Raw genomic sequence first — 24,744 nt, forward strand, 5'->3', positions numbered from 1 at the left:
TCTGCAGTCACCAGCCCGGCTACTATAGCGGAGGACTGGGAACCCGAGGCGGGAACACCACGCTCGGTTCCGGGGCTGACACCACCGGTAGGGGACTCGGTCCCAGTAAGAGGGCTACCTGTGGCAGGTATGTCAGCCGTGACTGCTGCAAGGGGCGGCTCACCTGGTACCGAAGGCTGAGCGGCCGAGAGAACCTCCGTGCCCGGCGGGCGACGTCTGAGGTTGTATCTAATAGACATGTCTGGGTTTTTATTAATAGTAGGTTAGCTAACAAGGAGAGAGAGAGAATAGAAGCGTGCGATATAGGTCGTCGAAAGGAGTCCCGAGTTGATCAGACTCGGAGGGGGCCCAGTCGACGAGAGAGAGAGAGATAGAGACGAGAGTGAGAGATGGTTGTTGTCGAGAGACTAGCTGTCAAAAATATGACGCGCTCGCTGGCCCGAAGGGGTAGGTGGCGCGTCACGAGAGGGAAACGGAGAGGTTCGCTCGAGGTACTGACAGGTTATGAGAGTCTCGATTGAACGCTGGAGTTTGTACATACAGATCTCGGTTTATATACGGTTCACGGGCGCTATAACAGCTCTAAGGTTCGGGAACACACGGTACAGATAAGAGTTAGATAGGAGAAGCTAGGATTAGGAAGGGGCCAATCCCGAAGCACAACGTCGATCAGGTACGGAGGGGGAGAAGAGAAGTAGCGCGCGACGCGGGCGCTACACATAGGATCTATCTCTTATGCCGCCCTGTCTCGCCTCCAGCTCTCCTCCTTTCTTCCCACCGAATACACCCCGACCCCACAGGGTATTCGCACGCAAATGCCTGTGATTCCCTCTCTCTTTACTTGCCTCAGAATGCCACCGAGTACCCAGCCGAGCTTCCACCATCTCGGTGGTATTTGGCAATCCTTGGGTGCGAGCATTATGACTTCTCCGGCTCTGTTCTAGGACGCGTCTGCTATCTTCCTCCTTCGGAATCCGGTATCGATGTCTTGTATCCTGGGCGCGTGGGCATCTCTCCAAAGCCAAAGCACGGTGACGATCAAGCCGACCTCTTCCCTTTGTCGCTAGACACCATCGAGCGCTGTCGAGAGCAGATACAGCTGAAAACGGTATACATACCCCATCCTCGGCGCGTTACCGTAGACCGCCATCATGATCTCCGGCAGCCCCACAACTGCATCAGCCTCATGTTGCCGAAAAAGACTCGTCGCTCTCTATTTGTTCAAGGATACAGGGCGACGGTCCGGGGTCCAAACCAGGACCATACAAACAGTCATTGGCTCGTGCTCTCCAGCTATGCTCGCACTTTGACGATAGAGTATCAGCACACCTTGAAGAATGACGGCTACGATTTGGCTATCAGTGCACAAGTGCAGATGCACATATACTCCCTCGGCTCGGATCCTATCTCTGTGACTTGGGCTGACGCCACGCCATGGGCGCCCTCGCTTAGTACACACGAGGTGGCCGTAAGTCACGGCCTGGAAGATACGCTCACCGTGAAGCTCGGCCTGGCTTTCGTGATGCCTTCGCATTACTCCCTCTTCGTCGAAGTCGGCGGTGAAGAGTCAACTTTTGCCGCCTCGCTGTCTCGGCGACTGCTCAGACAAGATCGATTGGTGCTAGACCGCGATAACGGCACAAGTGTTCGTGATGGCGAAGAGGAGGGTAGGGTAGACCAAGTCAACTATTACGAGGATACCGACGAAGATGTGAATGTAACAAAGTCTCCGGTATAAAGGAGCCCCTCTTGATAGTGGGTGATGATCGCGATCGCGAGACGTGCAGGATGAGGGTCAACGAGAGGTACACAGGAACTAAAAGGGAGCTGGAGTATCTGGATAGGACTGCTTTGCAGTAATGAGAGCGTGTTCCGTTTGTATCGTATGTCTGCATTCGTGCAGATCCAGAGAGCATCGCGTCTGATCCCGGGTATAGAAGGAAGTATGCATGTACCTGACCACTTCGAAGTGCTCTACCTTCAGCCGGCTGCGCTCTTCCTTACGACTACTTCGGAGGGTTTCGACCGCATTGCAGAGCTTTGATATGGCAATGACGTGACATGCTCATCCCAAGCTCATCGAGCGTCCATACAAGCTGTGTGCCCTTCGGTGTCCTCTAAACACAACTTCCAACCAGACTTCGGCGACCTCTTGATACTTTCCCAAGCAAGTGACTGACTTCGGAATGGCATCAAGATACATCCACATCAGCGTCATCAGCCACTCCGACGGGGGCGCACCGGTACAAAGTTCACCGTCAGCCTACTGCAGAAGCGCAGTGGTGGAGGGCACGCAGAGTTTCCAGCTGAGGCAGGTCAAACGACACTTCCGAACGCTCTCGGCCGCTCACTCCCAGTCGCCATTCTATACGAAACTCTCTTTCTCGTAACATGTTTAATCCCCCAACCGATCCCGATAAATGGACCTGTCGCCGCCTTTAAAACCGCCAGATCTTCCGATGCCTGCACGTCCACGCAACAGCAGAGATCCCGAAACTGTAGAGCGTGAGGACGACCATCGCGACCCAGTCCGACGCGTATATCGTCTGCATCGACAGGTTGATCAGCCCGGTCGTCACGTTTGCCTGTCAGCCCAAGGGGCGCGCCATCGTGAGTAACCGGCTTTCCTTGGCCTTCGAGATCTAGAGCAGAACGTACCAGCAAGAACAGCATAAGCCCGTTTTTGTTGATCGCCTCCAAGAGCGGCTGTGCTCCTGTGCCCTCCCTTCCACTGCCTTCTCGCCCTCTCCCCGCCCCAGCCTCATGCCCCGTTGCTTTGAGCACCCCGGCATCTGGGTGTATCTTCAGCTTGGAAGTAGGTGAGTACACGGACCGACTCAGGGGACTCGGGAAGAACACGAGGTCGAGCACGAGGTAGCCGAGGATGAACGTCGAGTTGTACGCTGCGATCCAGATGACGTACTGCAGGTTCGCCATCCGCCGCGATACGCCCGCCCCGATGTCGAAGAGCCTAAGCGCCCCCAGGAGGACCCACCAGAGGACGGCGTAGGAGCAGAGCTCCGTCGCGGTCTTATCGTTCTCGCGCCGGACTTTGACGCGTGTGCGACTAGGGATATTCGCTGGAGAGGGAGAGAGGGGGGAGCCTGGGGAGACGGGAGAGGTTGGGGAGATAGGGGAAACGGGCGAGGCCTGGGCGGACACGGGGACGTCGTCATCGGTATCGGAGTCGCTCGTTGATGGGCGTTGGCGGGCATCCCCCTGGGCATGCTCGGCGAGCTGCTGCTGCCGGCGGCGGAAGTAGGAAGGCGAGGGTGCGAGGACGAGTGTGCCGGTGGAAAGGCCCAAGAGATGGATGGCGAGGTAGCCTACAGGAGGCTGAGATTGTGGCTATATGATTGGAGTAAACGCAGGAGATTCACCTGTAAGAGATATGAGTCCCTCCTTGTTCGCCGAGACGACGCCTATGCGCGGTGCATCAAGCACGTATTGCGCGAGCCTTCCAGTTGACAGCGCAAGTTGATGCGCTGCATAGCAGCTTTTAGTGTAAGCCGTCCGAGCAAGAAGCACAGAGGGTGCTTACAGACAGCGACCACTAGGCCGAGCAGGGAGATCGGCACGTACACCATCACTGGGTGGAGCAGCACTTGGATGATAGGGATCAGCCCGAGGGTGATGAAAAAGTTCCAGTGCACGCCGTATTCCGTTACGTGTTCCTATCTCATATTGGATCACGATTCCGGTAATGTCGCCGCTGGTTACTCACTGGATACTCGGTCCCCTTGACGGAAATGGTCCTAAGCAAGCCAATGAGGAGGACGGCTGAGCATTTCCGCAAGACAGTCGTGACTTTGGGGAGGAGTGGCTCGGTAAGGTGCGCAGGGTTCTTCACTAGAGGTATCGCAGATACAATGCCTTGGGAGAAGACGAAGGATCCTACACCTATATCCATCTTGCACGAGATTCAGGCTTGTGAGCTTGGAATAAGAGAGCCACACGCACCAGAGAAACGCCGTAGGTCTCACACTTCGCCAAGAACCGTGGAAATACAGGGAAGTCGACGGCAAGGATGCAGATAATCGTCAAAATGAGCATATGAGCCCGATACGTTGTGAGCGCCGGAAGCGGAGGGACTGGTATTGACAAGGCTCTTGACGGAATAGTTTGCTGAGAGGTATTGGATGCGCGCGAGGATTGGCGGCTGTGCCTCAGCGACGACGGGAGGAACGTCCCCGACTCTCGACGAGGAAGCAAAAGCAACAAGCCGGTGGGTATTGCGAGGAGCAGGCAGAGCACAAGCGGGGAGTTTGCGAATAGTGTCACAGACAAGAGCATAGGTAGAACAAGAAGGAGAGCCTCTGTCATGAACTGGAATGAGCGACTGGGAGGGAGACGCGTCCTGACGGCCGAATGAAGAGCTATTGACAGCTGAACTCAGTCAACCAGGTCAGTCCAGGTAGACGTTACAATGGAGACCCACCAAGGAGGCCAGAGAGATCATGTTGATATGCCCAATAGTCGAACCCGTCATCCCAGACACGAACGCCTCCTTCGATGCCTTGTAGTCGTTGCTCATCGTGTCTTGCCTCGCTGTCTGAACAGCCTGTGCTGCGGTATGGCAAGAAGCGTGTGTCAAGCTAAGTTATTATTGGGCAGCCACTCAGACTAAGGCGAAACTTAGATCTGAGACTGGGATGAAGCGAGGTCGACGAGGCAGAGGCAGATGCACAGTCCTCGACTGCTCCCAAAGTCGGCAACCGACCACGCAGACGCCCATGCCACGACGAGGCCGGTCCGGCTGTGCCTGTCGGGCCGGTATCCCCCGTACAATTCGCGGACGGCAGGACAGGCGGCTGAGCACTCTGTATTTACGTCTATCATCTTCATCTCAGTCTCGAACAATCCTATGCACTGGACCACGAGAGTCGACGAATGTATCCTGAGACAAGATGGAAGTCCGCCGTTAACTGACTCTTGCTGAACCCGCTCGACGAGGGCTAGATACGAAGCAGGCATGTTGTCATTGTTGCTGTCTTGTTCTGATACTCGTAGATATTCTAGCACCCCTTGCGCCTTCGACCTTCCCCTCACACATCAGAAGAACGCTAGAGCATCCTGCAGGACGTCGCCGGGTCTCTCTTCCGGAATGAAGTGGCCACAATCCACCGCCCTCCCATCCACATCATCCGACTCGCAGATATTCCGCCACAATGCCAGCGTCCCGTCATGCCCGAACAGCCGCTCGATGATGCCCGTCTTTGCCCAGAGCACCCTCACGGGCTGCTTCACCTTGCGCCCCGCCTTGCGGTCCTCGGCGTCATGCTCGAGGTCAATGCCGCCTGGGCCTGAGGAGCGGTAATCCTCGCAGGTCGCGTGGACGCGCTCAGGAGAAGTCAGCTGTTGGAGATAGGTATCGAAGACGTCGTCTGGGAATATCTTTTTGGGAGCAGTGGTGAATGCACCCAGGAGTTTGTTAAGGTAGACCGAGGGGTTGGCAAGTACTACCACATGTGTCAGCCAGGCGGCAGAACAGACAACAGACCAGCCTCACTCATCGATTCCGGGAATGGGTACGGCTGAGGAAGGAAGAACCAGTGCCAGTACACGAACGCTAACTCTGGCCCTGTTCGCTCGATCAGGTCGTAGGTCGGCGCAATGTCCAGAAGCATGATCTTGACCACCTCGTCCGGCCAGTCAGCCGCCATCCGGTGCGCGACGCGCTACGATATCGACGCCAAGATAACGTACGTCAGTCGCAGAAGTATGTCACTAGATTAAGATCGCGCTTACCGCACCCCTATCATGCCCGATGATGGAGAACTTGTCATATCCTAAATGTTTCCTACAGGTATGAGAACCGCTTCGTCAGCTCAGAGCGGCTTTGTGATGTCGTTACGGGAACTCACATGACATAGACTAAGTCTCTCCCCACCTCTCGCTTGGAGTATCGCAGCCGCAGCACCTCTTCGGTATGTACTATCTCTCCCTCCTCGCCAGGAGAGAGGTTCCGTGCCTTGGGTGCACTGCTCTGCCCGTTGCCCCGTGTATCCGCGATCACGATGTCCCTCTCACCCGCCTTAGCCAGCGCGGGTCCCAAATGGCGGTAGATGACGGAATTCTGGGGATAGCCATGGAGAAGGAGCAGAGGTTCCTTCGGGGTCTGCGTCGGCGACTTGAAACGCAGAGCATAGATTGTAACCCGAAGCGTGGGGTCATGCGCCGGTGGCGGTATCGTGATCAGGGAGGGCTCGAAGCCGGCAGCCTTGAAGGCAACATTGATAGAGATCGACGTCATATTGATGACCTCTAGGTGCTGCTCGTAGTAGTCTGTGAGATGGAGGAGATCGTCACGACGAAACGTCTGTATTTAAGTCAAGTGGCCAGGCAGCTTTGTCACCCGAACTAGATCGGAGTCCGGCCAATTGCACCATCCCACATGACGAGCACTTCGAGAGGGCTGCGAAGTCCCAGTTGGATAAGGTACCTGGTGGAATACGGCAGAATGCGCTCCTATTGATCTTGTTCCAACCAATACTACGACTTGTTCTTCCACGACCCAGTAATGAAATCACGGGGCCATGGATGCTCTTTGACTTTGTGGAGGGGGGCGAACGATGCACAGAGTATACGATGTGCTGATGAGCTGAGCAAGATTATGTCCTAAGCTGGACTACCCTTGGGTCGTGTACAGGAGAAATTAGCGCATACTCCCTACAATGATGCAACGCCCGGGGTGAAATGATGACAAATGTCTATTTGTAAAGTCGAATAGCAAGAACACATCAACGGGTATAAACGGGGAATCCGAGTGCGGCGTCGAAACGGTTACGTTCGACACATGACGCAACACCTCACATGACGAGCAGAAGACACCTGCGGCTCTCGTGTGAGGTTCCATAAAAAATCCCAGGTGAGTCAGTATAAGCTATCTCTGGCGTTGATGAGTCCTCCGTCTCGCACTTCTCTAGTACAAGCTGAAGGCGATGAGAGCCTACTAGCCACACAATGACTTGGACTCAGCTTTGTAATCATCGCTATCTTTGATCGCCTAGCTTGTGTAAACGCTAGGGTTAATCATGAGCATGTCCTGAGTAATTGTGCGAGAAGTTTGAAATGTATGTATAGGCATGCGGCGAGGATGAATGTGGAGAACGGGGATGAGGTCGTGTCACGCGGTATGGTCTGACACAGGCGCCCATCCCTCAAGGTGGCGTCACATCGCTCCGGCTACAGGTCGAACCGGCACTGAGGCGGTTCAAGTTGTGTGGCAGCGGCGAGTCGTGGCAAGCCTGAGACTATAAGACTTGTTCTCTGACACTACTTATCTCGGGCGTCGCGTACAAGCAAAGGCCGTAACTCTGATAAACTCTTAGCTATCTATGCTAGCGCTCAAGTTGAACACAGGTGCGATTATCGAGCAACTGCCCACGCAAAACATCTCCTACAACACCGTCCACAAATCTGCCAATGGACGTTAAAGTCACAAGCGCAGGTATTTGTGATACCCTCTCTGCTTCTAGTGTTCAATGTAATTCTTTGAATCGTTTTCACTTCCTAATGGCTCTGCTGTGTTCAGAAAAAAGCAAGCGCCTCCCGCTCTACGTCTTCAGGATTCTCTTCCGGAATGTAATGGCCGCAGTCGACCGCTCTCCCATCCACGTCCTCGCAGACATTCCGCCATAACTCCAGCATGCCATCGTGTCCAAACAGCCGCTCGTTCGGCCCTCTCTTGCCCCACAGAACCCTTACCGGCTGCTTAACCTTGCGCCCGGCTGTGCGGTCCTCAGCGTCGTGCTCGAGATCGATGCCCCCTGGACCTGACGAGCGGTAGTCTTCGCAGATCGCGTGAACATGATCGGGAGACGAGAGTTGCTGGAGGTAAGTCTTGACGACATCGTCCGGGAAGACACGCTTGTCTAATGCAACAAAGCGACTGGTGAGCCTGTTCAGATACGCGGAGGGGTTCGCAAGGACTACCACATGCGTCAGCGCACCGGCGGAAAATGCGGAAAAGCAGGCTCACCCATCGACTCTGGAAAAGGGTACGGCTGAGAAAGGAAGAACCAGTGCCAGAACGTGAGCGCTACTTGGGCATCGGCCCTGCTGATTAGGTCGTACGTGGGCGCAATGTCCAGCAGCATGACTTTGACCACCGCATCTGGCCAGTCGTCTGCCATTCGATGCGCAATTCTCTGCGAGGTGAGTCGGTGTGAACACATCCTGATGATCGCTCGACGAATACGCATCACTCACCGCGCCCCTATCATGACCGATGACCGAGAATTTGTCATATCCCAGGTGCTTCCTACAAGAAACATCACGTTATGCATGCGTCAGCTTCCAGATTGTATCGCAGAATCGGCAGAGGGAACGTACATGACATGTACCAAGTCTTTTCCTACCTCTCGCTTCGAGTAGCGGAGTCGCAGGGCATCTTCGCTTGGCAGCTGGCCACCCTCGCCTTCCTGAGAGAGGTTTCGCACCCTCGGCGCCGTACTTTGTCCACTACCGCGGGTATCTGCAATCACGATGTCCCTCCCAGATGATCTCGCCAAAGCAGGGCCCAAGTGACGATAGATGATGGAATTTTGAGGATGACCATGAACGAGAAGTAAGGGCTCCTTTGTGCTCCGAGTGGGTGACTTGAACGAGAGGGCGTAGATCTGAACCGAGAGCGTAGGATCATGAGTGGGTGGTGGTATCGGGATCAGTTGGGCCTCGAAGCCGGCGGCCATGAAGGCGTCGTGAAGGAAAACCATTGTGGTGCTTTCCCCTGCCTGATGGTTTGCATGCAGTGATACGTCTAACGATAGCGACGCACCAAGGTTGCTGCGCTGAAGTACTTAGGCCCTGGCGCCCCACAACGGAGCTCCGAGCCAGTTTAGCTATTGTTGCATTGTCTCACACCGGAAAGGTTTATAGAATGCGGCATTCGGGAAGTCACGGAAAGGGCCAGGACTAGCTTTGCTCTCCCACCAGGTAAGCGATATTGTGAACGTTTAGATGACTACCGATTTGCTGGCTGCGAGGCTTGTATATTTCAGTTCATCGCGTAACTTACATTTGCCATTCACTGATGCAACCGCTGACAAGCTTCAACAACGGTATGACCGAAATGCCATCGAGGTTCTCTTAGTATCAGATAGTCGACTATGATGTCGACACGGTTAGTCGTGTCTGACAGCTACGAGCAAGACATATGATTTACACAGATTTGACTAGTTGTAATGCTTCACAGTGATACCCTCGACAACTTCCTCTTCGATAACGTCATCCTTACGCTGAAGTTCGACGTAGCCATACGATTTGATGGCTCCCTTGCGCCATTGAACCATCGTCGGTGCGTCCTTATCCTGAATCTTCCTGGTAATTCCTTCACGCTGCAAAACGGGACTTTGTGACAAAGGGACGAGCATCACGTCGTCGTTAGCCATGGCGAAGTAGAAAGCTCCGAGGCGTTCGTAACCCCGCTGGTCAGGAGGCGGCTGAACAACGCGATGGATTGTCGCCTTATAGTAACCCCCGGACAGCATTTCCATCGCGTCTCCAATGTTGATGACCTATATGGCATGAATGACTTGACACAATAGACATATCGTATCGATCTGGCACAGTACGTACTAGGGCATTGTCTATATGACGAACCCAACGCCATTGACCATCGGGAGTCATGATCTGGAGCCCCGAAATTGGCTGACTCCAAAGGATCGTGATGGTGCCAATATCTATCGAGAGGGGTTGAATGACGAGAGTGCTCCATGGAGGAACTTTGTGTACCAGTATGTCCCTTGAACCATACATTCTTGGACTTGGCCTCGTCTTCTTCGGAGCGAGGGTAGCTACGAATGATAAGCCGGACGACCGATCCAATGACGGCCGCAGACACTCACTATTTCATGAAACGTACTAAATCCGAATAGGCGAAATGTAAGTTGTCACTCCAGATAGAAGAAAACGAATACGAACCAAACCCAGGACCTGTGGCACAGATATCGTGCATCTTCACAAACGTTTCTTCGGGCAACTCCAAGCCAATGGCGAGTAGTCTATTCAGAGATTCATCTGTGAACTGTAACACGTTCCATGGGGAACTCACCTCAGAATGGGATGCAGTACCTTGAAATGATTATGCTCCGCAAAGGCACGGAGCTCTGGAAGGAATGGTTCGAGTACTTTCGGATGGCTCTGCTGCTCGAAGACTAGATCCCTCATGAGCAGTGTGGTCTTTCGTCTGGTGACAAACACGAATTGATGTTTCCAAACGTACACTGATATTGTTCGATCTCATCACGGACGCCATTGTTGATTGTCTGTGGTATGTGTCAGGGTGAGAACAGTGATATCGAACGATCTACGTTCCCATGACCGACGGGGCTTGAAGCCTTTGTAGGAGCCGGTCTCCTCGATCTTGCTCGAATACAGAATTTTCTCTTCTTCGACCATCTGTGAAAAGGGCACGTCTGCGATATCAAAGATTCGCTCGTTCTGCCCCACATGACGGTGCGAATCAATTATTTGACTTAGTGGTGGCTAAGGAGCAATTACCTGAGGTTGAGTTAGGCCATGGTTGATGATGTACATGAATCCGAACGTGCGCATAGCATCCCGAACTTGGATTGCAAGTGCTGCCCTCTCTTCAGATGTGGCCGTCTTGGCCAAGTCGACGATGGGCAATGCGGCCCAGTTCACTACGACATGAATATATGAGCCGGGGAAACCCAGGAAAACTTTACCGTACAAGACTTACGATTTTCCTCAGTAGGCGGAGGAGGCTGATGGTGAGGAGCTGGTGGGAAAGTGGTCGCAGGCATGCTGGCCGAGAAGGGAACTGCTATGAGGATGTTTATTGAGCGTCGGTCTCTTGGGGGTGTCTTATAGATAACTCACCGGTAAGAAAGACTTGCTTCGTTATCGTCCATCCGCGATATCAGGTGCTTTGGAGATGAGCGTGCGAGCGTTGGGAATCCAGGTAAGGAGAAGATCATGTTGAATGGCGAGTCTGAGAACTCCGAAGCCGAGATAAGACAAATATAGATGTGGTCTGGGAATACGCGGATGTTCACTGCGCGCCGCAAACCGCTCATTCAATGACGACTGACGGCCTGAGAGCCCTATGCATCGGGTGGAGCCCTATAGCAGAAACATGGTGTTTTTAAACGCCGGTTAGGCGAGTTCATATACAACTCTAATAAGCATTAGTGAAAAGGGGATGAGTCAGTGGTGCTGTTAATTCTGCAGTTACACAAGGAGGCCAAGATGTTGACTCGGTGAGAAAACTGGCTTCCGCGAGCTTTGCCAAGATTAGAAGCCGCGAATCGGCGTTCCGGGACGGAATGAGAAGCCTCGAACATATGAGCCTTCCTTACTACCAATACCGTCAAGTTGGGGTAGACATACGCTTTGAGATGAGAATTCGGCCACGGAAGAGAGTCGCGATGCGTAAAATGTTTAGGTGCCAAGAGCATAAGCAGTAAGAAACATCCAAGAAAGCACGGGTTCAATGTGAAGTGAGAGCGTTACATTTGAAAGAAGCAATCAAGGTGGGTACTCTTACATAGTATCGTGTGAAAGATGGGGCGAGGGCTGTTTGACCTAGTTATAGTGCTTCACGACCACGCCATTGATGATCTGTTCCTCGACGACATCGTCTTTGCGCTTTGTCTCCGACACCCCGTACGCCGCAGACCGCGCCTTGCGCCAGTCACGCATAGTTGGAGCGTCCATATCCTCAACCTTGCGAACCACACCCTCCCTTTGTAGGGCTGGACTGTCAGTGAACGGGACGAGCTTGACATCGTCGTTGCACATTGCGAAGTAGAACGCGCCAAGACGGGTGAAACCGCGCTGGTCTTTGGGCGGCTGAACCACGCGATGAATGGTAGCCTTGTAGAAACCGCCTGTGAGCATCTCCATGGCGTCTCCGATGTTGACAACCTGGAACCAGAAGTCTTGCCTCAGCCACGTCTTCACGGGGATCACCATTCAAACGCACCAACGCATTTTCGATGTGTCGAACCCAGCGCCACTTGCCATCAGGCGACATGATTTGGAGGGCAGATATAGGCTGGCTCCAGAGGACCGTAATCGTACCGATGTCTGCAAGTGCGCGTTACTTCTCCTATAGACACTCCACACACAGGTTGTCAGATCAGCTAACCTGTGTGACCTTTGAGCCATACGTTGTCCGCCTTTACTTCCTCTTCTTCCGCGCGGGGATGGCTACCAACCCATCAGCATGGCTGACCCGAGGTAGCACGAGCGCATATCAGACTCAGCAACGTACTATTTCAAGAAACGAGCTGACCAATGCGGATTGGCGGTGTTCAACATCGACACGAGGGAGAGTCAAAGGAGCTCACCGTATTTAACGGCAGTTTCGTCGAAATCATGGATGTCGACAAATGTTTCTTCTGGTAGCTCCATGCCCGTGGCAAGCAGTCTGAATGATCTAGCCTGAATATGATGCATTCGCGATAGCCACGGGAAACGCACCTGAGGACGGGATACAACACATTGTAGTGGTTGTGTCTTGCAAACTCATGATACTCAGGTAAGAAGGGTTGCAAAGCCTCAGGATGGTCCGACTGGCCGAAAACTGACCACCGTCCACTTGAGTATCTGAATCATCGGTCTTCGATGATCATGCTCACAGGTGTAGTACTCTAGCTCGTCGCGGACACCGTTGTTGACTGTCTGTTTGAGATTCCCAATCAGAATGGAAACACGCAGTGCAACAGAAGGACTCACCCAACTGCGACGGAGCTTGTAGCCTTCGGGAGTGCCCGTCTCCTGAGTCTTCGTCTGGAACCGCTTCTTTTCATCTTCGGACACTTGCGTGAAGGGCACGTCGGCCACATCGAAGATGCGATTGTTCTATACGGGAAGTCGGCGTCTGCAAATCAACAACCTCGCACACTGGCATGCCGCGAGATATCGCACCTGAGCCTGCGTCCAGCCGTGGTTGATGACGATGAGGAAGCCATGAGTCCGCATCGCATCGCGGACTTGAGGCACGAGTTCCGCTCGCCCCTCGGGAGTCCCCACCTTGGAGAAGTCGATGATTGGCAGATCGGCCCAAACCACTACAAAGCATCCGTCAGGAGCTAAGATAGCCACAGCGTCCGGGATACTTACAGTCTTCCTTGGTAGTGGGAGGCCGCTGGTAGTGAGGTACAGCGGGAAGCGTGGCTCCGGGCATGACGAACACTGGGTGTAGGACGAAGTCTTTGCGGGGTAGTAGGCACACTTGAGCCTGGTCGACAGGGAACCACGGGCCTTTTCATCGTTCTCATAAAGCTTTCAATTGTCCGAGCATCTCTCGGACACCGGGTGCAGTTGTAGACTCACATGGAGCTTGCTAGCCGCCGCTATATGGTGCGGACAAGAGGTGGCTCGGCAACAGCCCCTCCACGATTCCACGCCCAGTAGCCGACTGTCTGCGAATGGACGGTGAGCTCATGACATGACTTGTGAAGGGGCGGGGGTTGGATGTGTGAAACGTACCATAATAGCCGTCGACGACCCTGGCCCTGGACGAACCCCGTTTCTACTACGGACGGATGCCCGGAGATACGTACCGTAATCCTCGTCACAGAAGCTGGATCATGCGCAACTACCAGCAGCAAGTAGATTCCCGGATGTCCACATTAACGATTGAGACTAGATAGTGAGCAACGGCTACATAGATCCCCCTTCCCAGCACGGAGATGCCAGACCAGCCGCACGCCACATATGCATTCCCAAACTCTACCCAAGTAGCCACGAGAGCAGCAGCACGACCAACGTGACGATCACGAGAGACCACGCCAGTATCTGCCCGCTGAAGTCCCCCCAGAAGTCGTTCACCTCGAACGCCTCCTTCGGCAGCGGGTCCACGCCCACCGTCACGCGGTACACCGTCCCTGGGGCGTTGTCCGCGGTGACGATCGTAAGCGTTTGCCTGCTTTCGTCGTACGCCCAGCGGTCCTCCTTCCCCAAGCCCCGTACGACGACGTTCCGCCCATGCGCGATCAGCGATGGGTAGAAGATCTCTGTCTTGTTCGATGTGAGGGGCGGCATATCGTTCAGCGGGGGCGTCCGCACGCTTGGGCCGCCCTTCCCTGTCACTGTCGACACAGACTCGGCCGAGCCAGGGATCGCCCACTCGAACGTGAACTCGTATGTGTTGATCTCGTACTCGAACCGGAGAGGGACGCCCGCGGTCTTAGCGGGGTACGGGCGCACGACAGCGCGCAGGATACGGCCTCCGTTGTCGAGCGTGGGCGATGACTGGTTGTGGTCGAGCCATGTGGACGGCAGCGCGCGCTTCTGGCTAAACCACGAGAAGTTCTCCCCGTTCCATTCGTCGCCGGTGCGGTCGTCGTTGTCCGGGTTGTAGTTCCACAGCCTACATACATAGATCGCCGTAAGAGAGAGGCATGAGCATGAGCGGTCCGCGGAAAGGTGGAGGAGTGGATGAATGGAAGTGGAAGGCGGCGAGGGTGATGGCAGAGGAAGGGAGGTCGAAGAAGGGCACTTACGTGAAGCCTACGAGAGCACGCTCCAGAGCCGCGACCATCGCGTCCATCATCTTCATCTGCCAATGCCAGCGGTCCGTTTCGAACGCTTCGCCCTTGCTGTAGTCACCGCCAACCACCGTCCGCCGCATTAGCTACGACGCGAGAACCACTAGGCGGATCAAGGAAACACACGGCAGAGCCCGCACACTCACTTCATGTCCATGGGGATGCCGCACTCCCCGATGATGACTGGCGTCTCCCCGAGAGATTCGTACCCAGCTTCCACGATGTTCCGAATCTGCAGCGCAAAGTTGTCACGCGCGCCCTTCTGGCCCCAATAGAACGCTTTCAGTGGGAACATGCCCTACAAGTCCAGTAATCTCGTCAGCAAACGCACGACGTCGTCGGCCGAGACGTATCCGAACGCACCCTCGACAGGCCCTGGACGTTGACAGAGAAGTTGCCAAACGCCTTCATGAAGAGCGTGTTCAGGTCATACCTGAGAACGCCGGATAGTTAAGCAGCCAATAGGGCGCCCTGGACGTAAAGCACAACACTCACCAGTGCGGCGCATACACCATGTTCATAGGGCGGCGTTCCGCCGTCCACGACTTCGGGCAGAACTGCATGTCGGACGTCGTGAGCTTGGGTATTGTAGACGTCATGTATGACGAGTACGCACCTCGTTTGGTATCGCTTCGCAAAGCACGACCTTGTCCGCACTGGACGCGCTTCGTACTCTCTCCGCCCACTTGTTTAGGAACGGGAAATAGAAGTCGGAGTACCAATCGATCTAAAGCAATGCCAGTTGGCCGGAACCGTTAGCGGATACCCGCGTCCAGAGAACGTACACGGAAGCCCTTACCTCCCTGCCGGTTTCCGGGTCTCTTTTGAAGTAGTTCTCGCGCAGGACGACACCCTCGTTCTTCTTCTGGTCCCAGCCCCAGACTCCATGTAGCTCCCACAGACACTTGCCCTGCGTCGGGCCGTTGTCCAGCCAGGCCTTCTGGCCGGCCGTGTTGAGCACGGCTTGAGAGGTCAGGCGTGTCGGCATCGGGAACGAGCGGGTCCAGACCCCTACAGTCGTCGGGTGGCCTGAACCCAGCATGAACGACTGGAAGGCAGTGGCTATATGCGTGCGTTAGGCTCCGTTTAGAACAGGTTCACGAGAGGTATGGGCCTTACGGACGTGCCCAAGATGGAGGTCGGTGTTGTAGTCAAAGGCGTGCATCGACTGGAGCTCGATATACCCTCTATGCGGCTCGTTCATTATCTGCAATTCCATACGCGACTCGTCAATATACCTCGACTGCCCCAAGCGGATGCTCCTTACCTCGAACCCAATGACCGCTTCCAAGTCGCCGAGGGTCTTGGCGACTAACTCCCACATGTTCAGGAACGAGCCCTGCAAGAGCTGCTGGATGGACACTTCCTTCCCGTCCGGTCCCTTCACCTTCAGCTTGGGAGCAAACATGTCCCCTCCCCAGAAACACGTCCTGCACGTACGTCGCGTCGCTCAGCGCACATCACACACCCCCATGGACAAAGAACCAGAACTCACGCCATGGTAGCAGCGGCGAGTTTCTGGTACCCGCATGGCCACAACCCTCGTTCGTCCTCGGTATGTCCTCCCCCGCGCACACCCTTCAGCCAGGCGGCGCCAGGCTCCTCGAGGCCGTGGATGTCGAAGCCGACGGCCTCGAGCGTCCAGGCGGGCGCACCTGAGCCCCCGGTGTACCGTGACCAGACGTCTTGGTGTAGGGCGACGAAGGCAACGAGGCCGTATTGAGGCATGAGGGAGAGGAGCTTGCGGACATACTCGAGGTACTCCATGTCGTAGATTCCACTGTGGACGGAGGGTGAGCGCTGTGCAAGAAGGGGTTTGCATGTCTCGTGTATGGACGTGCGTGCACGAATGGAGACTCGACAGCTCACCCCCGCGTTCATCAACCGTGCATGCGCACGCGAGACTCAGTGAAGCGCAGGACGCATCATATACAGCAGGCTCGTTGGGGATTCACGGGTGGGGAATGCATTGACTGTACTTACGGGCCAGTGTGTTCAACTGCCTCCCATGTAATCAAAAATCTAACTACAATCCACATCGTTAGATGCAGAAAGGGCTCTCAGATTAGCGCACTCACCGAAGGTCAGACCCCATCGTCTAAGTCTGGCGAAATGGTCGGGAGCGTCCTCTAGGGGGAAGGGTCGTCCGACAAAGGTGACATCGGCGTGATTCGCCGGGAAACTATGATGGTCATGGTTTACTGGGCTTGGTGCAGATCAGCCACCGAGACAAAAGAAGACGTATGCGTGTACGCACGTCTTGCAATTGCCCGACAAGTTTACGCCACGCAGATTGCACACTCGTCCGTAGGCATCGACAAAGTGTCGACCGTGGAGGTAGATTTTTCCTCCAGTACCGGCGGAGGACCAGTCATGCGCAAAGGACTCCTGAGGCTTGGAACGTTCTTGAGGGCTCTCGGAATTGACCAGGATGAAAGAAGCCTCGGAGGCTGTACGAGAGAGGGACATTCGTCGTGGATTCGAACAGTGAAACGCAGGAGTAGCGGGGTGGAGGGTTTTTATTCTTGCAGTCTATCGATAGCAGTGGCAAGGACGAGCTAATGTGGACGGAGGGTATACCAGTGAGTTGGATGCAGCAGCGAGACGAAGATATGGCCTTGTCGCCGCAATGTCGCGTCCCAATCGAATCAGGCGGTCACGGTCGTGGTGTACGACAATGGGCGCCTGTTCACTGGGCGACCGGCCCGCGCGCTGCCGCAAGTGTCTGTCGGGCGTCTGCGACTTGCTCTCGGTCCACGACTTGTTCCCTCCCCAATGCTTTTGCTCTCTACGACTCAAACGCCGCGGATCTTCAGCTCTCTATCTGCTCGTCTAAATGCATGACCAGAAGGCCAATTGCTGCTTAGGCTAGCTTATGGATCCGCTTGAATAACTCCTCTGATGCTCGTCTATCATGTGGCCCTCGCTTTCCCTATCTTCCAGCCGGCGAGATAAAACCGTGAGTACGTCGTCGACGCCGCTCTCTCCTCCCTCCGTCTCGATCCTGCCACCATGGAGAAGGTAGTCTTTGGCGACATTGAGAGCGTCGACAGGGATCCTGGCTCCCTTCAGGATACCGCCGCCGACACTGCTGCGTCCAAGTCGGACCAGCGGCTACGCGAGCTGGGCTACAAGAGCGAGTTCCGACGTGACATGTCTCTCTTCGGCGTTCTGGGCATCTCATTCTGTGCAATCGGCATCCTGACCGGCATGAGTAGTGCGTTCCAGACAGGACTTTTTTCTGGAGGGCCTCTTGGCTTGTTCTGGGGTTGGAACGTGCGTTGGCTATCTTGTCCTATCTGACTTTGTGGGTGACCTGGTCGAGCTACAGATATGTAGTCTCTTCATGCTGTTCATAGCGCTTTCCTTGGCCGAGATTTGCAGCGCATAGTGAGTCGTATCGTGCTGTCTACTCCCCTCACTTCCGATATGACGGTGTACATAGTCCCACCATGGGCGGTCTGTATTTCTGGGTATGCAAAATGAAGCCTGATATGCCGATGCTCGGATGTGAGTCCATATTCTTCCTTGCGACTTGGAGCAATCGAGCTAAAGCGAACAAGTCTGTGTATGCTCCTTTATGATATGCCTCTTACATGCCCACATCTAAGTCGTTTCATAGACCGGATGGATCTACAGCATCGCTATGGTCTTCACAGGAACGTCTGGGAATCTCAGCGTCGCTCTCTACCTGGCGTCGCTCGCAGAGGTTGGCCAGGGTCGGACTTTGACGAGGGTGGAAGTTGCAGCGATCGCCTGGGGAGTGAACATCCTCTCTGGTGTCATCAACACCATCGGAACTAAAGCGATCGGGCATATGAGCTCTTTCAATCTGTGGTGGACACTCGGCGGGACGTTCGTCCTCGTCATTACTTTGCTCGTCAAAGCACCAGTAAAGGTACGCACCTATTCGCCGAGCGAGGCGCGCTCTTAAGTCCTCATCTCTCACACCGAGCGCAGAACAGTGCTGCATTCGTATTCACCGATTACGAGAAGTACGTGTCCGAGCAGCGAGCTGCCGCACGAGACCACTCTACTCACTTCGCCGCAGCTTCACGGGCTGGTCAAACCGCGGATTCGTCGTCCTCCTAGGCTTCCTCCAGGTCAGTCCTCCTCCCTCTGCCCCTCACACCATCTCACACACCATCTTACCTAGGCCGTCTACACCCTCGAAGGCTGCGAGACCGCCGCCCAAGTCGCCGAAGAGGCTAAGAGCGCCGAGATCCTCGCCCCGCTCGCCGTCGTCGGCTCCATCGCCGGCTCCTGGCTCATCGGCCTCGCGTACATGCTCGCCCTCCTCTTCTCCGTGCAGTCCATCGCGTCCGTCCAGGCGACGTCGTTCGCGATCCCGATCGCGCAGCTGTACTACGACGCGGTCGGGAAGCGGCTGACGCTGATGTGCCTGACCGTCGTCGCGCTCGCGCAGTTCATGGCGGCCGTGACTGCGTTCACGGCGAGCTCGAGGTTGTTCTATGCGCTGGCAAGGGACGAGGCGTTCCCACTCAAGGGGCGGTATATGGCGCTGAATCGCTTTCAGGCACCGTATGTGGGCGTGTGGACGTCGGTGCTCGTCGGATGTATCATCTCGTGCGCATATATTGGATCCGCTGTCGCGGTGAGTAGGCGGGTCTGGCTGAGGTCGAAGAGCGGAGAACGCTGACAATATGTGGGTATGCAGTTCAACGCGATTCTGTCCTCGGCAGCTATCGCTGTCATGCTGAGCTACCTGCAGCCCATCATCATTCGCGTCTTTTGGCCGACGACATCGTGAGTGCCCGTAGAGGGCCGTGGATATCCTTCCGCGTCCTGTTCTGACTCTGCGACGTACCAGACTTCCAGAACGCGGCCCGTTCTCCTTGGGCCGGTGGTCCTGGTCTATCAATTTCGCGAGCTTTCTGGTGAGCATCGTCACCATCACGTCTAGTCCACTTGGCTAGATGCGTTACTCACGCAAACCTCTCCCTGTGGCAGTTCACCGTGTTCATCTGCGTCTTGTTCATCCTGCCGACCGCCCATCCTACTACCGCGCTGAACATGAACTATTCCATCGTCGCCATCGGTGCCGTTATTATCCTGGTCGGCGCATGTTGGGCGTTGTGGGGGCGCTTTCACTTCGTGGGCCCCGTGAAGACGGTGATGGACGAGAAGAAGGGGCATTGATACCGAGGCTGTACTGCCGTGACCCTGCGATGGTATGGGACCATCGTATGGGATTAATTTGAACCATGCTTCGTTCTCGTTCTTTGGGGCCCCGCTGCCCCGGGGCGACGTTCAAAATAACAAAGACCGAAGGCTAGTCGGACTACAATCCGACGGCAATCTGATCGCTATCTGATGTCCCAGGCGCTCGTTCACACGTCAAATGTATTCCATGGATGAAGTCGTCTGAGGCCGCTCGGACGTATTCCCTCTCTCAATTTGTTCCCATTCCGGGCTTTATTGCGGAATCTCAGTCGCGGTCATCCTGCCTTCTGAGACGAAGAAGCAATCCGATACGTATTGGGCGTTATGAATATCTTCGCAGCGCTCACAGTCTTTACCCGAGCACAGATACAGCACGGTCTCTGGTACAATATTCACTCAACTGTTACGTGAGCATGATCCGCTCTCCGCAGCATCATTTGCGCCCAACATCCACAGAACTTCTCTTCGATTACACCCACAGGTTCAAACAGGCGCGGTTATGGCGATGGCGGTGAAGGGAACAGCATGCAGGGCGCGCGACTGGACCATGCATTAGATGCAAGGCGGCGGCTCTCAGTTAGAGTGCAGGGTGATCTTATGGAAGAGGTATTGAGGGACGACTCTCGAATGAGGCCTCCAAATCTCATATATCTTGTCTAGTTGATTCTAGGTGCATGGAGACGGCAATTTCGTTTCACGAAGTAGTCCGAAACGGCGACGCCTTCCCTAGTCGAACCCGTGGACCTAGCCGTATCAATTAGTAGATGCATTTGGCGGGAAGGGCGCTGATTGTTACTTCCAAGTGACATCGCGAGGGCGCGCTCTCACTGTATGCTTTGTGAGCACTGCCGAACGTGCGCCAGATACTGACACGACCACGACCCGGGTATCCCCAGTACGCCGCCCTATCCTGCAGAATCTTGAACATATTTTTCCTTGATAGGCTCTCATGAGTGCATTCAATGTGTTGCGGAGATTACGCCGCATTGGGTTACCGCCGATCCGGGCATTAAGGAGAGGGAAATAGCGCTGCAGCACGAGTTTACGGTTTGAGCTGGCCCCGGTAACGTGTAGTACACACTGATTGGGCTACATTCCTATATTAGTCATTGTACTGAGGTGAGCAGCATCATCGGCAATTGTTCTCACATGCAATCCCTCCTGACCAGAACGAACGCTTTTGAAAAAGGGATTGTAGGTACATCACTGGTCTGTGGAAGACATTCGTAGCTCAATATACGTATGGAATTAATTTATACGGGGTCTTCCTCGCCCATTCCTCCCATTGAGACCCAAATTCCTTATGCAGCACCTCGTCCTCTACGGGGATCCGCTTCACTGCAGTCAGAGCGATGGCGACATGCACCACTGCCCAGAAGACTAAGCCCACCACAACCCATGGCTTCTCCAGCATTCCGCTCTCGTAAATGTAGGAGCCAGGAAGCAACAAAGCCATGAGACACCCAACGTCGGTCATGACGAATGCGGTATACGCGGGGTGGCGAACGACAGAGTACGGGCCAGTCGTTACGAGCTTGTGTTCCTTGAGTACCGCGAGTTGAAACGTGAAGAATCTTCCCAAGGTGTCGTAGCAGATCTTTCGCCACGCTGCCCCCAGCACTAATAGTAGGAAAGCGACAACGAATGCCGGGGATATGGCAAGGTTGTCAACGCGGGATGTATTCTTGAAGAGGGCCGCGAGGACGCGGTCAGAGAGTGGCGAGGGATACTCTCGGGCGAGCACCGCGACGACCTCGCAGAGGTGGAACGAGCAATCAATACCCTAGAGGTAAGAGCTGAGTAGTTGTACAAAGCACTGCAGTGACAAAGACGTACCACTCCAATGATGGGAAACCACCCAGCTAGACTCGTAATTAAGTCTGCAGCGCCGAACTTTTGCAGATCCTGAGGTTGCGGGAAGGGGTTCTTGGGTGGTCGGAACGAAGTGTTCTCTGCTATGATCATCATGACAAAGGCAGGTACTTTGGCGAGATAAAGGAGGTTCATCGTGGTGTATGACTGCCCTGAAGGCAAAGGTAGTGAGGATGGGTGACTGAAGCGCAGTTCTTCGGGCGACGGCTTAAGTACTCGCTTTATGGCAAAAAGTTGCCGAAGTTGTCTAGAATCAGGATTTTAGTTCACATGTTGTCACAGTAGGGCCCAGCACACCATTTCTCACGAACCTTCGGGTTTCTGACTGCTGCTATCAGAAGGTGACGGCAAGCCCATCACATCCGCGTGCTAGAGATATGTCTCTCTAGACAGCATGCCTCTCCGGTAGACCGGCAGGTATGACCCCGACATATATCACCGCATAGCCACGGAACAGGGCGATATGATTCGCATGCAATTGTGGTCTTCGCTAAATCGCATCACTTGAGCGCCGATTGTGTCCGGAGGAAGATTTCCAGTAGTTCTTGCATATCCACAAGTCCATCTTCGGCGCTGTCTGAATGGCGCTATGTCGTGTTATTCTGATCGAACCTAGGTGTGTCTGATAGCTATTGTCTGTCCAAGTAATGCGACATAGGGTCGACGCACGCGTGTTCAACAGCGCGGCGCGATTGATAGATCATGGATGCATGACCACAGGATATGCAATCGGTGTGAAGCATGCAGACACTTTTGCCAGATGGCATCGATTTTGAACAGACGGGACTTCCCACAAACTTGTGCACACTGGCTTCTATTGCCGCTCAACTGACACTAAGCACTATCAGAACCTGGGATCGTGTGTCGAGGACTGTAACAAGCACTAAGCATGGCCATTTGACAGTGTACCACGACCAGTTGTAAGGTTCCACAAGTTATACTATGTAACGCTTGTTGACGTCGACCTTACACTGGGAAATTAGTGAATAACAAGCTGTTCAGCAAAGGGGCAGGGACTTACGATGATGCCATTATGGGCGGTTCTGTCGCCAGAGATGCTTCGCTCGTCTGAAGGTTGAGCCGTCAATGCCCGAAGTGGTATTGTTCTGCTATCATGGATGTGACTGGCTGTTGAACCGTCTCGCACAAACGCTCGCGAGTTCAGCCTGGGTGAACAAGCAATGAGAGCTAGAAAGAGGGTATGAAGTGCTCAATACCGACGAGGTAAGAATGGAATTGACATCAGCTATAGTACAAGTGTACGATGAGATCATGTTGATTCATTGCGGCATCATACAGGCTCACCCTTTCCCAACATCATGTTGAACAGTAAGACGTAGAGGGTCGTTGGCGCAACTATGTACTGCGTTTTTCCATGTGAGTAGCCATGAAATGATGTGACCTATTGATGTAATTACTGAAGCAAGGTCCGCAATTGCGATGAGACTGATTACAGGAAACGAAGGTTGGGCAGACGGTGAGATGAAGTAAGATGGGAGAGACGTCAGCGAATCACATACGTTGTAAGACCTCCCGTGGCGATGGTAACCAGAATCAAGCGAGCAATCATGTCGTCCGATCTGGTTAAGCGTAAGCTAAGCACTGACTCCAGGCATGTTGCAGTAGAATATGCTCACTGACGGAGGCCACTACGGCCCCTCCACATAGAGTATATCAATGCAGCCGAGATCATGACATCTGTCGCTACCTCCAAGGCAAGACTTGCATAGCCTATATTCTATGAGATGAGATGATGAGTTGTAAGAATGCAGCCTGCAGGTAGACAGGGCTTACCTTCAATCCGAGCTCCGCTAGCTGAACCGTCGTACTCAAGTAGCGAGTGAAGCTATTTGAGGATGTTAGCCATCTTGTCAGTATGTACAAGATGTATCTATGTACTAATCGATGCAATAGCCTTGAAAAAAGAGGAATCAACAGACAAGCATAAGTTGCAGCTAACATGGTATCCGTACCAACATTGACAGCTATGTTTGGACGATTAGAGTTGAGTACTCATCATACCTAGTCGTGAAGTGCCTTACCAACTCTGGTGGTGCTTAAGACGCCCTGCGGTGTACTCAGCATAGCGCTTTGAAGATGTGCCCCGTCTACGTACGCATATTACCGTTATGCAGAGGTTGCCGCTCACTACATGTTCAATAGCTTACAAGTAACTCAATAGGTGAAGAGAGAGGAACTGACGTTTCCAAATCCTCATCAGGAAGAACCTATGGTAAAATGGTAACTCGTGCTGATTATGCAGTATGAGAGAAGTCACTCACGATTTCACAATCAATGAGATGCAGGCCTATCTCGTAACATGAGTTCTGAGTTCTCACAAGCAATGACTGGCCTGATAGACTTACATTCATCAGAACACCCGCCTTTTCAACCGAAATAGATGAGAAGGAGCGACATGTGGTCACATTCGATGGGTAGTACTCACCCCAAGCGACCTGTAAAACATGGCCCTAATCTCAATAACAAGGCAATTGAAGATGAGACATGCACGGACCAGACAGGCATTGTGAGCCCTATCGGATTGAGGAAGTTTTGAATGACGAAAAAATACATAACGTGGATTTGTTACGCTGAAGTACTAACACAAGTCTATCCAGACTTATCACGCGGACTTATCCAAGTACGCGGCGTAGCACACGGGGAGAGAGTATCGCACAAGTTCCTAGATTGAGGGATATAGGGATACAGGAGGTAACGAAGAGGAGAACAGAAGTGGGGAGCCTCTACCGACTACAGGCCTCCTTATATACTATGGGGTACCGACCGTATTAGGAAGGGAAAGGTAACCGACCAAAGTGGGGAGGTATGAGGAGACTGTAAAGGAACGCGTCTGGTCGAGGCTGGGCCCAGTATAGTACAAGACCTAGGCCAGGGTCCTGTGATATAACCGAAAAGGGATAGAGACGGGACAGGGTCCTGAGTCTAGGTCAGGGTCGGGCAATATAACCGAAAAGGGAAAGGGGCGCGACAAGGGTCGGGGTCTGGGTCAGGGTAAAGTAATGTAACCGAAAAGGGAAACGGTCAGGGTCGGACTCAGGGTCCGGTCATATAGACGAAAGGGGAGATATTGAGGGAGAGGACCGGGGCTAGGAACATAGTCGTCAGGGGGCGGAACGGGGGATGATAGTGTACAGGCGGACGACGA

At 54.1% G+C, this 24,744-nt stretch overlaps 7 protein-coding genes across 7 annotated transcripts; 1 reads left to right on the forward strand and 6 right to left on the reverse strand.

Annotated features, from left to right (window-relative positions):
* Nucleotides 1-2,356: 2,356 nt before the first annotated feature.
* Nucleotides 2,357-4,659, reverse strand: DICSQDRAFT_182674 (uncharacterized protein). The gene is made up of 7 exons (XM_007368931.1): nt 4,439-4,659; nt 3,961-4,386; nt 3,725-3,910; nt 3,542-3,674; nt 3,381-3,485; nt 2,659-3,326; nt 2,357-2,585 (listed from the first exon to the last, which is right to left on the reverse strand). The coding sequence occupies exons 1-7, from the start codon at nt 4,532-4,534 to the stop codon at nt 2,439-2,441; spliced, it is 1,761 nt and encodes a 586-aa protein (XP_007368993.1). The 5' UTR covers nt 4,535-4,659; the 3' UTR covers nt 2,357-2,438.
* Nucleotides 4,660-5,050: 391 nt separating this feature from the next.
* DICSQDRAFT_110468 (alpha/beta-hydrolase) lies at nt 5,051-6,253 on the reverse strand (the record flags this gene model as incomplete). The annotated part of the gene is made up of 4 exons (XM_007368932.1): nt 5,051-5,459; nt 5,510-5,678; nt 5,749-5,800; nt 5,865-6,253. The coding sequence occupies 4 exons, from the start codon at nt 6,251-6,253 to the stop codon at nt 5,053-5,055; spliced, it is 1,017 nt and encodes a 338-aa protein (XP_007368994.1).
* Nucleotides 6,254-9,176: 2,923 nt separating this feature from the next.
* Nucleotides 9,177-10,769, reverse strand: DICSQDRAFT_173136 (Clavaminate synthase-like protein; the record flags this gene model as incomplete). Its single annotated transcript, XM_007368933.1, has 9 exons — nt 9,177-9,518; nt 9,580-9,683; nt 9,736-9,797; nt 9,849-9,864; nt 9,925-10,004; nt 10,055-10,157; nt 10,329-10,443; nt 10,504-10,646; nt 10,706-10,769. 9 exons carry the CDS (start codon nt 10,767-10,769, stop codon nt 9,177-9,179), a joined length of 1,029 nt encoding a protein of 342 aa, XP_007368995.1.
* A 781-nt stretch (nt 10,770-11,550) lies between these two features.
* DICSQDRAFT_173137 (Clavaminate synthase-like protein) lies at nt 11,551-13,156 on the reverse strand (the record flags this gene model as incomplete). The annotated part of the gene is made up of 10 exons (XM_007368934.1): nt 11,551-11,892; nt 11,951-12,054; nt 12,116-12,177; nt 12,242-12,257; nt 12,318-12,397; nt 12,451-12,553; nt 12,609-12,651; nt 12,706-12,831; nt 12,898-13,040; nt 13,093-13,156. 10 exons carry the CDS (start codon nt 13,154-13,156, stop codon nt 11,551-11,553), a joined length of 1,083 nt encoding a protein of 360 aa, XP_007368996.1.
* Nucleotides 13,157-13,576: 420 nt separating this feature from the next.
* On the reverse strand, nt 13,577-17,143 carry DICSQDRAFT_182676 (glycoside hydrolase family 5 protein). The gene is made up of 13 exons (XM_007368935.1): nt 16,780-17,143; nt 16,601-16,728; nt 16,506-16,548; nt 16,018-16,302; nt 15,790-15,952; nt 15,642-15,729; nt 15,322-15,584; nt 15,139-15,249; nt 15,018-15,079; nt 14,886-14,955; nt 14,669-14,820; nt 14,478-14,573; nt 13,577-14,344 (listed from the first exon to the last, which is right to left on the reverse strand). Exons 1-13 carry the CDS (start codon nt 16,989-16,991, stop codon nt 13,705-13,707), a joined length of 2,313 nt encoding a protein of 770 aa, XP_007368997.1. The 5' UTR covers nt 16,992-17,143; the 3' UTR covers nt 13,577-13,704.
* Nucleotides 17,144-17,534: 391 nt separating this feature from the next.
* On the forward strand, nt 17,535-19,682 carry DICSQDRAFT_182677 (amino acid transporter; the record flags this gene model as incomplete). Its single annotated transcript, XM_007368936.1, has 11 exons — nt 17,535-17,798; nt 17,854-17,912; nt 17,968-18,032; nt 18,086-18,090; nt 18,145-18,420; nt 18,483-18,517; nt 18,574-18,625; nt 18,679-19,137; nt 19,201-19,289; nt 19,354-19,420; nt 19,494-19,682. 11 exons carry the CDS (start codon nt 17,535-17,537, stop codon nt 19,680-19,682), a joined length of 1,560 nt encoding a protein of 519 aa, XP_007368998.1.
* A 1,255-nt stretch (nt 19,683-20,937) lies between these two features.
* On the reverse strand, nt 20,938-21,713 carry DICSQDRAFT_128999 (ICMT-domain-containing protein; the record flags this gene model as incomplete). The annotated part of the gene is made up of 2 exons (XM_007368937.1): nt 20,938-21,489; nt 21,543-21,713. 2 exons carry the CDS (start codon nt 21,711-21,713, stop codon nt 20,938-20,940), a joined length of 723 nt encoding a protein of 240 aa, XP_007368999.1.
* Between the last annotated feature and the right edge of the window lie 3,031 nt (nt 21,714-24,744).

The sequence above is a fragment of the Dichomitus squalens genome, assembly GCF_000275845.1.
Source record: "Dichomitus squalens LYAD-421 SS1 unplaced genomic scaffold DICSQscaffold_41, whole genome shotgun sequence".
Taxonomy (NCBI): domain Eukaryota; kingdom Fungi; phylum Basidiomycota; class Agaricomycetes; order Polyporales; family Polyporaceae; genus Dichomitus; species Dichomitus squalens.

Coding starts and splice junctions, on each gene's coding strand:
- DICSQDRAFT_182676 (XM_007368935.1), bottom strand. CDS start 16,991: ATGTCCCTCTCTCGTACAGCCTCCGAGGCTTCTTTCATCCTGGTCAAT. Junction 16,549..16,600: donor ACGATGGGGTCTGACCTTCG/GTGAGTGCGCTA, acceptor TGTGGATTGTAG/TTAGATTTTTGATTACATGG. Junction 14,956..15,017: donor ATGGTGTATGCGCCGCACTG/GTGAGTGTTGTG, acceptor CGGCGTTCTCAG/GTATGACCTGAACACGCTCT.
- DICSQDRAFT_182674 (XM_007368931.1), bottom strand. CDS start 4,534: ATGAGCAACGACTACAAGGCATCGAAGGAGGCGTTCGTGTCTGGGATG. Junction 3,675..3,724: donor TCAAGGGGACCGAGTATCCA/GTGAGTAACCAG, acceptor AATATGAGATAG/GAACACGTAACGGAATACGG. Junction 3,486..3,541: donor CGGCCTAGTGGTCGCTGTCT/GTAAGCACCCTC, acceptor GCTGCTATGCAG/CGCATCAACTTGCGCTGTCA.